The 11,270-nt window shown below is 54.2% G+C and overlaps 2 protein-coding genes and 1 pseudogene across 2 annotated transcripts; 1 reads left to right on the forward strand and 2 right to left on the reverse strand.

The window, feature by feature from the left end:
- Window positions 1-200: 200 nt before the first annotated feature.
- Window positions 201-3,635, forward strand: LOC101983459 (alkaline phosphatase, placental-like). The gene is made up of 11 exons (XM_005361753.2): window positions 201-264; window positions 344-460; window positions 570-685; window positions 828-1,002; window positions 1,078-1,250; window positions 1,909-2,043; window positions 2,138-2,210; window positions 2,609-2,743; window positions 2,829-3,020; window positions 3,138-3,254; window positions 3,343-3,635. Exons 1-11 carry the CDS (start codon window positions 201-203, stop codon window positions 3,633-3,635), a joined length of 1,590 nt encoding a protein of 529 aa, XP_005361810.1.
- LOC101983171 lies at window positions 1,494-1,822 on the reverse strand (annotated as a pseudogene).
- A 4,338-nt stretch (window positions 3,636-7,973) lies between the features above and the next one.
- On the reverse strand, window positions 7,974-10,885 carry LOC101994512 (alkaline phosphatase, placental-like). Its single transcript, XM_005372493.1, is given in 14 exon segments — window positions 7,974-8,206; window positions 8,209-8,265; window positions 8,356-8,475; window positions 8,681-8,872; window positions 8,958-9,092; window positions 9,185-9,257; window positions 9,347-9,481; window positions 9,696-9,868; window positions 10,100-10,169; window positions 10,171-10,278; window positions 10,399-10,514; window positions 10,619-10,710; window positions 10,712-10,733; window positions 10,816-10,885. Coding segments are annotated over 14 exon segments (1,596 nt in total).
- Between the last annotated feature and the right edge of the window lie 385 nt (window positions 10,886-11,270).

The raw sequence follows: 11,270 nt of genomic DNA on the forward strand, positions 1-11,270 counted from the left end.
ACAGAGATCCGCCTGCCTCTGCCTCCCGAGTGAGGGGATTAAAGGCGTGCGCCACCACCGCCAAGTTTGGTCTCTGAGCCTTTCAAACAGGAAGTAGGTCTTCCTCTATTTAAGCGAGGCAGTCAGAACCTCAGCTAGCATTCTGGTCTTCCAGATTCTCCTTGCACGAACCTCAGAACTACCAGCATCCAGCCCCAGCCATGTGGGGAGCCTGCATGTTGCTGCTGGCCCTCGGGTCACAGCTGTCCTTTTGTGTCATCCCAGGTATTGAGGCACTCCTTCGGGTGCCTGCTCCTTTTACACCCATGGGCCCTTCTGACCCTTCTGCTCTTTTCTTGGTCAGTGGAGGAGGAGAACCCAGCCTTCTGGAACCAAAAGGCAGCCGAGGCCCTGGATGCTGCCAAGAAGCTGCAGCCCATTCAGACGTCAGCCAAGAACCTCATCCTCTTCCTGGGGGACGGTGAGTGTCTGAGGCCTGGCCACCCTGGAGCCCCTGAACTTCAGGAACCTAAGACCGTTGGTGGGTCCAGGTGGGCCTGGGGGTTAAGATCTGAGTTCTTCTCCTTCAGGAATGGGGGTGTCCACAGTGACAGCCACTCGAATCCTAAAGGGACAGCTGGAAAACCATCTGGGACCCGAGACACCCCTAGCCATGGACCGCTTCCCATACACAGCTCTGTCCAAGGTGAGCTTGGAGGCACCCGGGTCCACAAGGGATGGCAAGAGCTGGTACAGGAGGGAGGAGGCTGGGAAGAATGCAGACCTGGAGCAGTGGGGACAAGTCCCAGAAAGTCCAGCAGAGCTGAGCTGAGAATACCTCTCCCTAGACGTACAACACAGACATGCAGGTCCCAGACAGCGCAGGCACAGCCACTGCCATTCTCTGCGGGGTCAAAACGAATTTCAAGGTCATTGGCCTGAGTGCCAGCGCACAGTTTGACCAGTGCAACACAACACGGGGCAATGAAGTTATCTCCGTGATGCATCGCGCTAAGAAAGCAGGTGGGTTGGAACAAGGCTTGAGGACGGAAATGGGCGGGCTGGGGTCCTGGGTGGCTCACCTGACCTCTTCTGCAGGAAAGTCTGTGGGAGTGGTGACCACCACATCGGTGCAGCACGCCTCTCCAGCCGGCACCTACGCACACTCGGTGAACCGAGGTTGGTACTCGGATGCAGAAATGTCTGCTTCGGCACTGCAGGAGGGCTGCAAGGACATCTCTGTACAGCTCATCTCCAACGTGGACATTGATGTGAGTTCCAGGAATGAGGGAGGGGGCTGGAGCAAGGTTGTCACTCACTGAAGACTATACAGTCCACACTCTGAGTTCTGATAGGGTAGTTGAGGGGTTGGTAGAGAATGGGTAGAGAAGGCACAGCCAAGAGAAGAAGTCTCTTCTTTTTTTTCCATGGGAAAAATGTTTATTTTGAAATTATTTTAGTTTAGAAATACAAAACCTCTTGGGGAGGGAAAAAGGAAAGGAAAACACAAAGTATACAGGCAACTTTTTACTTCATAAGCTTCTCACACCCTCATTTGCTCCTAGTTCCCGCGAAGAGAAAGCATTCAGCCACCCACAATAATGTTATTAATAGGGATATGGATCAGTTTCACAAAGAAGCCAATGAATCCCATGATAGCAAATCCTATGGCTGTGGCCATGGCAATCTTCTGGAATTCTTTTCTGTCGGGTTTGGTGCATCTTTTAACCAGCCGAATTGAGTCCTTTACGAACTGCCAACTTGGCTCAACAAACTGCATTACCTGATCCATGACTGATTGCGGGACGGCGGCTTGAGGAGGCAAAGACACGTAGCTTAGGAAAGGTCTCTTCTTTCAGGCCTGTTGGGACCAGGTGCTGTCGATAAGAAATAGAAGATCACTTAGGTCCCAAGTTCTCCTGATTATAGGTGATCCTCGGTGGTGGCCGCAAATTCATGTTTCCCAAGGGAACACCAGACCAGGAATATCCAACTAACACTGGCCAGGCTGGAACCAGGCTGGATGGACGGAATCTTGTTCAAGAATGGCTGGCAAAGCACCAGGTATTGGGGCCTCTAGGGCAAAGGGCATAGCAGGAACTAGTGAGGGCTGTGTATTTAAAGGTATGTACTTAGGAGACTGGCTGTATCCCTGCAGGGGGCCCGGTATGTTTGGAACCACACGGAGCTCATTCAGGCATCCCTCGACCCATCTGTGACACACCTCATGGGTAATAACTCCTGTTTCTTGCTATGGAACCCTTCCATTAGGGAAGTGTGTGTGTGTGTGTGTGTGTGTGTGTGTGTGTGTGTGTGTGTGTGTGCGCACGCATGAGTACACATACATCCCCATCACCTGGGCAGTTGTGTGTGGAGGGGGGGGTTAATAATGTCCCTACTACTTACTCGGGTGTTCACCATGGGTTTTCTTCTTTCCTTCCTTCCTTCCTTCCTTCCTTCCTTCCTTCCTTCCTTTATTTTGTTTTTGTTTTTTGAGACAGGGTTTCTCTGTGTAACAGCACTAGCTGTCCTGGAACACACAGAGATCCGCCTGCCTCTGCCTCCCGAGTGCTGGGATTAAAGGTATGCACCACCACTGCCCAGCTCAACCATGGATTTTCTCCTTCAGGTCTCTTTGAGCCTGAACACATGAAATATGACATCTACCGAGACCCTACCCAGGACCCCTCCCTGGTGGAGATGACAGAGGTGGCCGTGCGCATGCTGAGCAGGAACCCCCGAGGCTTCTACCTCTTTGTGGAAGGTGAGTAGCTGTGCCTGGCAGAAAGGAGGAGGAGACAGGAGTCTAGGGCAGACTCAAGCATCTCCCCACCACTGGTTTCCTGCAGGGGGCCGCATCGATCATGGCCATCATGAAGGCAGAGCCTACCGTGCACTGACTGAAGCTGTCATGTTCGACTCGGCCATTGATAAGGCGGACCAGCTCACCAGTGAGCAGGACACGATGATCCTCGTCACTGCTGACCACTCCCACGTCTTCTCTTTTGGTGGCTACGTACCTCGAGGGAACTCTATCTTTGGTAGGTGCAGGAGAGAGGGGACAGATATTGCTATCTCTTGGGGATCTGGTGACCAGGCAAAAGGTGAAGATGTGCAGAGGCCATTTTTTAAATATAGGTCATCTTTTCTCCCTGCAGGACTGGTTCCCTTCAAGGCTCTGGATGGCAAATCCTTTACCTCCATCCTGTATGGCAATGGTCCAGGCTACAGACTCCTTAATGGTGTCCGGGCTGATGTCACTGAGGAAGAGAGCAGTAAGTTCAGTGGGGTTGTCAACATGGGGCCGGGGCTAAGAGCTTCATAGAGGTAGAAGCCACTGCTCAGGACATCCCTTCTTTGCAGGCAACCCCACGTACCAGCAGCAGGCGGCTGTGCCCTTGTACAGCGAGACCCATAGCGGTGAAGACGTGGCGATATTCGCGCGTGGTCCACAGGCACACCTGGTGCACGGAGTGCAGGAGCAGAATTACATTGCACACGTCATGGCCTTTGCAGGCTGTCTGGAGCCCTACACCGATTGCGGCCTGGCGCCCCCTGCTGGCCGGAACGGTGCTGCGAGTCGGGGCCAGACCTCTACCCTGATGCTCCTGTTGGCAGGGACAATGTTGATGATAGCCGTGGCAGCTGAACCCTGACTGTCTTCTGGGCTCCACCTGTCCCTCTGGTTTTGTTCCCTACTTTCAGGTTTCTAATATAACTCGGGTTGCCAAGCCGCAACCCCACCTAAGGCTCCAACAGACCTCAGAGAGTGTTAACCCAGCCTCAAACATGAAGCACTCCCCTGCCTTGAAGACTGAGACAAGACAAGCTCCAATACCTATTGACCATAGCAGAAGCAGCAGGCAGCCACGGCTCAACCAGGACCTTGTGTCTGAGTCACCCCATTGCCAGACTCAGTGGGCTTCTGTTGCACCTTGAATAATGGGGCCAGCTGAGCTTTGATGCGGCCATCATTAGGCCACCTCCCTCGATCCAGGCTCCTTTAAGAGGCGTGGCACATGGAGAGCCTGTCCCCTACCCCCCAGTATCTGGGTGGCAGCAGCACTTGGTGGCTTCTTCCTTGATCCACTGGGCCTGCACCTGGCATTTTTCTCTCCAGCGTTTGAGACAGGGCCACGCCTAGTGTAAATTTCAGTCTTCCATATAATATGGGAATTAGAGGTGCCCCCTGCTGTGTCTGACATCATCTTCCTGGGCCCTTCAGTCTCCTGGGCACAATAAAATCAACTGGTACACAATGTCGGTCTGTAGGACTTGTTTGCCTAAAGCATCTGGGAGGGTGGTCTTTGGGTGGGGACGGAGGTGGGCCACACTAACACAAGTGACTTAGGACCAGCTCACCTTGACGATGCTGTAGGCAAGCTCGTAGCAGGGATGGATTGGTCTTGCAGCGAGCCCCAACACATGAGCGAGATGTCTTGGCACCAGTGGAAGGATCAATCAATGCCATGTTGATCGACAGGAAAGAGCAACCTGAAGGCTTTGCATTCGGGTCATCTCTAGTTCAGGGTCTACTACCTGCTGCACTGGGCTCAGGTGAGGGATACCAGCGAGCACCTTTGTGTCAGCTCTGGAGCAGAGACAGCAAGGTCCCTTGGGCTCCCCAGATGCCACACTGGCTCACGTACTTGTCCTCCTGGAACTCACTGTAGTTTGCAGCCGTGGAATGCAGAGTCTTTATTGTGCCAAAGGCTTGGTGTCTTGGTTGGTCATACCGGAAGAGCAGAGGTGGGCTCTGTAACCTTTTTACTGGTTTGGCAGTGAAACCAAAGGCACCTGGGAAGAAGGGACAGAGGCAGGCAGTAAAGACTGCAATGTGTTTGAACATGGCCAGCCAGACTGCGGTCATGGCTGCATGCATTTTGCACATGGTGGCCAGCTGTGCACACCTCTCCTGGTCACAGAGAGCCTGGACAACAGGAGCCCCTCACTGCATCATCTGCATGTGTGTATCCTCCTTGAAGCAGCACCCTACAGGCAGGAGCAGACCGTGGGAAGGGGGAACAAGCAATTTCCCTGAATAATTACAGTGGGTAGTGACACTGCAGGATCCGAAATTCCCAGCCCTCGGCTGGGCAGGGAGCTAGAGTGGCCAGGAATTGCAAAGGCCCCAGCTCTCAGTACAGTGCCCTACGGTGTCACCGCCTGTGGTGACAGTGAAGGATGACGAGAGAAGGGCTGAAGGGTGGAAGGAAGCTCTCCCCTCCCTATGCTGGACGAACTGGAGTGGATGGGACTTCCACCACTTCTTGGTTAGATGGATTATAACTGTGTTCCTGAAGCTGTGGCAATGAATGTCTGGAAAGTTTTCTAGAATCTGAAAGTTGATCTCTGCCCTAGATTCCTGTCTACCCCTCCCCTCCCCACCACCAAAAAAAAAAAACCAAAACTAACAAGGACAATCACTCTGTCAAGGAGGTGTCTGGGCTGGGGATGGGGTTGCAGGGAAGGATGGGCCCCAGGGGTACATTTTACTGTATGTCTGTTGGGTGTCCCATTAACCGAGTCCCTCCGTCTATGCCCCTGGGAGCCTGTCCCAGTGCAGGGCTTGGGCACCTACAGGGTGCTCACGGGCCATCTGCTCAGCCTGCTGAGGACCAACACTAAGGAGCAGAAGGCTGAGGAGCTAGATCCTGTGGCTGGAGGCCCCGCTGACTACTGGCTAATGTGAGTAGCAGGGGCTAGGGGATTGCTGGAGGGCGCTAGAGCAGGGTGGGGCCAGGCTGCTTTCCACTCCAGGATCGCCTTGTCATGGAGAACAGACCCTCTGCACATCAGTGATGCTGGGGCAGCGATGGACGCTCAGCACCCTGCAGGGTCTCCTTGGCCTGGTGGGCAGAAGAGGATATGGGAGGTGTCTTCCCCAGGGCTAGAGCATCTGGGCTCTGCTGTGTTCTTGCTGCTTCTCTGATCGCCCCACCACCACCACCATGTGACCTGAGACCGCTCAAGCGGCCGCTGGACCAGTTCTTCCAGGAGGACTTCTCTGAGGAGGAGGAGGAGGTACTGCTAGCTGCGGAGCACCTGCAGATGTCCCAGCTCAGCCTCCTCACTCCACAGTTAAGGTTGCAGGTCACCCACTCCTGCTCTCCTGGCTCCTTGCCTCAGGGCCCTGCCACCAACATCCTAGAATTCTTCATTTGGTGATCTTCGAATTCTATCTCTGCAGGATGCAGGCTCTAGAGGATAAATCCAGATCCCTGGGTCACACGTTGGTGCTCACGGCTGCCCCATGGGAGCCTGGGGTGCCCCTGAGCTGCCCTTGTCTCCTAGAATGGTGAGGTGGAGAGTCTAGACATTTTCCAGGGCAGGTGTGACCACAACTATCTTCCCTGACCACTTTGGAGTGAGCCTACTAGTCTTTGCCAATCTGCCATCTGAGTCCAGTCTAGGCCAACTCCCTGTGAGTCTGGAGTGGCCTGCTTACAGCGAGGTGGAAGACTGTACTGGCCATGATCCATTAGAGTCCTTCCTAGTTAGAACAGGAACATGGTCTTCTGTATGCGTGGGGCTTTGGATACTTCAGGATAAGCTTTGCCTACTTTGGCCCAGGTATATTACCTGCTCTGTAGAGCCCCTGCCCTACGGCTATAGGTAACTAAGGGGTGGAGCCTTAGGCAAGGATTGAGCTGTCTGTAGCTAAGCTGTTTGACTATTGCAAACCCGAAGCTCACTGCCAGGTGGAAGGGGCAAGCCGCCACTCATCCCTCACATGTCCAGGGCCTCCTGTGTTGTTCATGCCCCCATTTGTCAATGCCCCTCCAACTGTCTGTTCCTCTCCCTCATTCCATCTCGGCTAACAGGAGAGCCCTGCAGGCATCATGTTGTAAGGTAATTCATTTTAATTTTTTTAATATTATTTATTATGTATACAATATTCTGTCTGTGTGTATGTCTGCAGGCCAGAAGAGGGCACCAGACCTCATCACAGATGGTTGTGAGCCACCATGTGGTTGCCGGGAATTGAACTCAGGACCTTTGGAAGAGCAGGCAATGCTCTTAACCACTGAGCCATCTCTCCAGCCCAGGTAATTCATTTTATTATTGCCAAGTCTTCCAGGAGAATGAAGGCCACATTCTTTGCTTGGACATTAATGTGCAAGCCAGGGATATAGAGACATATCCATGTATGTATAGCACCCAGGAGGCTGAGGCAGGAGGATCATGACTTTGAGGCCTAGTGGTGGCAGCTGAGAACCGTCAAAGTTATTGTAGCGAGCTGCGTGGTGTCACAGCTGATGGAGATGTATAATCAACTCCTGAGATGGCTAAGGCCTGACCTATGCTATGATCAAGCAATGATCACCAGATGCCTGCATATGCGTGAACCTATGGGCAGTGCCCACCTGGCAGTTCAGGGTTGGCAGCCCATGCCTACTTAAGGGCTGGGAGAGGTTTGCCCAGGGAGAGAGAGAAAGAGAAGGAGAAGGAGATAGATTGCTCTAAATAAAGTCCTGAAAACTGCTGCAAGAAGAGCTCCGGGTATTGCGTTTTTCCTTGCTGGTCGAGGGTGGACGCAACAGGTTATCTTGGTTATGTCAGACTCTCCAGGGTCTGCTAGATGAGCTGTGGACACTGAAGCCAGGAAAGGCCAGCACATTCCTGCTCAGTCCTTGCCCTGTGGGGACATCAAAGGCCTACATGGTCCTTCTTCTCAGGCACAGGCTGAGTGTGTGACATCACATTTTCTGGGCGCTGACATCAGTGACAAACACCAGGGAGAGCTGGCCCGGGGTGGGCATCCTGTTAGGCTGCTGTGGTTTGGGAGGAAGTGCAGTTCGGAGGCTGGTAATACTCTGAGGTCTGTGGGAGTCCATGGTGGAGTGGTTGGGTTGGAGACCTGAGTTAGAGCTGTCTGAGATTAGAGACCTGAAGCCAAGGCTCAGGGAACTCGAGGGACAGAAGTTCCAGAGGGGAGTATTAGCGTGGTCACTGGAGCCAGCTGTGGGGCACTGGTGCAGAGCCCAGTCAGCTCAGGTAATCAAGAGTTCAGCTGCAGTCACCAGCATCGACACTGTCGCTGCCAACAGGAACATCAGGGTGCTGGGACTCGTAGCACCGTTCCGGCCAGCAGGGGGCGCCAGGCCGCAGTCGGTGTAGGGCTCCAGGCAGCCTGCAAAGGCCATGACGTGCGCAATGTAATTCTGCTCCTGCACTCCGTGCACCAGGTGTGCCTGTGGACCACGCGCGAATATCGCCACATCCTCCCGCCATGGGTCTCCGAGGACAGGGGTACAGCCGCCTGCTGCCGGTACTTGGGGTCACCTAGGGAAACAAAGTTTTCAGGGCAAAAGGTATCTGACCCCAGTCCCCTCTACCCTCTGACTGCAAGGGTGGTGGCCCCATAAAACTTACGGCTCTCTTCCTCAGTGACATCTGCCCGGGCACCATTCTGGAGTTTATAGGCGGGGCCGTTGCCATACAGGATGGAGGTAAAGGCTTTGCCATCCAGAGCATTGAAGGAGGCCCCCAGCCCTGCACAGAGAGATATTTTGCGACTGCCCTGGCTTGGAATCCACATAGACCACAATCTTCCCCTTCGCCTGTTTTCACCAACCCCTGGAAGGCAGGTACTTCGTCTTTATACATCTGATAGACAAGGAAACTGAGGACCCCCGAGAAATTTCTGGCACAAGGTACCCCAAGTACGGGCAGACATTTGCCTTGTCCCCTGGCCTACCAAAGATAGAGTTCCCTCGAGGTACGTAGCCACCAAAAGAGAAGACGTGGGAGTGGTCAGCAGTGACGAGGATCATCGTGTCCTGCTCACTGGTGAGCTGGTCCGCCTTATCAATGGCCGAGTCGAACATGACAGCTTCAGTCAGTGCACGGTAGGCTCTGCCTTCATGATGGCCATGATCGATGTGGCCCCCTACAGGAAACCAGTGGTGGGGAGATGCTTGAGTCTGCCCTAGACTCCTGTCTCCTCCTCCTTTCTGCCAGGCACAGCTACTCACCTTCCACAAAGAGGTAGAAGCCTTGGGGGTTCCTGCTCAGCATGCGCACGGCCACCTCTGTCATCTCCACCAGGGAGGGGTCCTGGGTAGGGTCTTGGTAGATGTCATATTTCATGTGTTCAGGCTCAAAGAGACCTGAGGACACAGTAACACACGGATCCTCAGGCTTGGTAGAGAGGTTGTGACACACATACACAGATGTTCTAAGAAATGCCATGGACCATTACCCATGAGGTGAGTCACTGCCGGGTCCTGGGATGCCTGAATGAGCTCTGTGCGGTTCCAAACATACTGAGTCCCCTGCAGCAACAAGCCAGTCCTAGCACACAGCCCTGAGGCACAGTCCTGTCCTAGTACTTACTATGTCACTACCCTGGTGTCCCTGTCACCTGGTGCTCCGTCAACCACTTCTGGACCAGCTTCTGTCCATCCAGCCTGCTTCCGGACTTAGCTCTGTCGTCTGGATACTCAGGGTCTGGTGTCCCCTTGGGAAACATGAACTTTCGGCCCCCACCAAGGATTACCTATGATCAGGTCAGGACAGGAATTGGGATCCTTCTGTCTCCTGACAGACAGAGAGACCCCACCAGGTTTGTAGGAAGAATTTCTTCTGGGCTGCTTTTCAATACCCTCCCCCGTCCCAGATGCCACAGAAGCCTCAGAGCTCAGGCTGTTAGAGGCCTATACTGCATTGATTGACACCTCAGTTCAGCCCTGCCCCCGACTCCTGGAGCTCACGTCGATGTCCATGTTGGAGATGAGCTGTACAGAGATGTCCTTGCAGCCCTCCTGCAGTGCCAAAGCAGACATTTGTGCATCCGAGTACCAGTCACGGTTCACCGCGTGTGCGTAGGTGCCCGCTGGAGAGGCATGCTGCACCGACGTGGTGGTCATGACTCCCACCGACTTTCCTGGAAATAACAGGAATCAGGGGGACAACCTAGGGCTCCAAGCCTGCTCTAGCCCCTTCGCCTGGCTCCAATCCCCACTCGCTTTCTTGGGTTTGTTGTTGTTTTGCACAAGTCCTCATTAGGTAGCTCTGACTGGCCTGGAAATCACTACATAGACCAGGCTGGCCTTGAACTCAGATCCACCTGCCTCTGCCTCCTGAATGCTGGGATGTACTTCCATGCCCAGCTTACCTGCTTGCTTGGCACGGTACATCACTGAGATGACCTCATTGCCGAATGTGGTGTTGCACTGGTTGAATCAATCATGCTGCTGCGCTCACACCAATGGTCTTGTAGTTGGCCTTGACACCGCAGAGAAAGGCGGTGCTTGTGCCTGCACTGTCTGGGACCTGTCTGTCCACGTTGTATATCTGGGGACAGAGATATTCTCAGTGTGTCCTACTTGTAGACAGTAGTCCTTGCTTCCTGGGCCATCCTCACTGTCCTGGTGGCCAGCCTTCTCCCCATCCCAGGTGTGGCTCAGTACTCACCTTGGACAGAGCCATGTATGGGAAGCGGTCCATGGCTAGGGGTGTCTCGGGTCCTAGATGGCCTTCCAACTGTCCCTTTAGGATCCTGGTGGCTGTCACTGTGGGCACCCCCATCCCTGAAGGAATAGAATCTGGTCAGACCTGACCTTCCTGGACCCACCAGTGCCCTTGAGGGCTCGGAGTGCAAGGACCCCAGGGTGGCCAGGCCTCAGACACTCACCATCCCCCAGGAAGAGGATGAGGTTCTTGGCTGACGTCTGAATGGGCTTCAGCTTTTTGGCAACATCCAGGGCCTCTGCTGCCTTTTGGTTAGAAGGCTGGGTTCTTCTCCTCCACTGGTCAAAGGGGAGACCAGAGGTAGGTGTCAGTCATAAGGTTGTTTGTGAGTGGGGGCAAGCAGTTAGGGAGCATGCTTACCTGGAATGACACTAAGGGACAGCTGTAGCCTGAGGCCCAGCAGCAGCAGCAGCACCCAGGCTCCATGCATGGCTCAGGCTGATGAAGGGAGGGCTGTAGATGGGGAGCTACGACTTAAATGGCTCTTACTTGAGAAGCTCAGGGCCCCTCCCTAATCCTCAGGCTCCACCCTGACCCACCCCTTCTGCCCTGCTGCCTGGAGAGAAGCGCAGGGTGTGGCGTGGCTGGGATAGTCCAGTCCAGGAATCCTGGCAGAGCGGTGGTCACTCTCCTCAAGGGTGAGAGGCTGGGAACGGCTTCCCCTGAATGAGGATCCTGTGTCCTGTGCTGTGAGGGCCACTCAGTTTCTTCTCTTGTTCCCGAGAGCCAGCTGGACTGGGATATGCTCTGGGGTGGGGCTGGAAACACGCAGGCTGGGTGTGGGGTCTGAATTTGGCCTTCAGACACCATGAGCC

The sequence above is a fragment of the Microtus ochrogaster genome, linkage group LG4, assembly GCF_000317375.1.
Source record: "Microtus ochrogaster isolate Prairie Vole_2 linkage group LG4, MicOch1.0, whole genome shotgun sequence".
NCBI lineage: Eukaryota > Metazoa > Chordata > Mammalia > Rodentia > Cricetidae > Microtus > Microtus ochrogaster.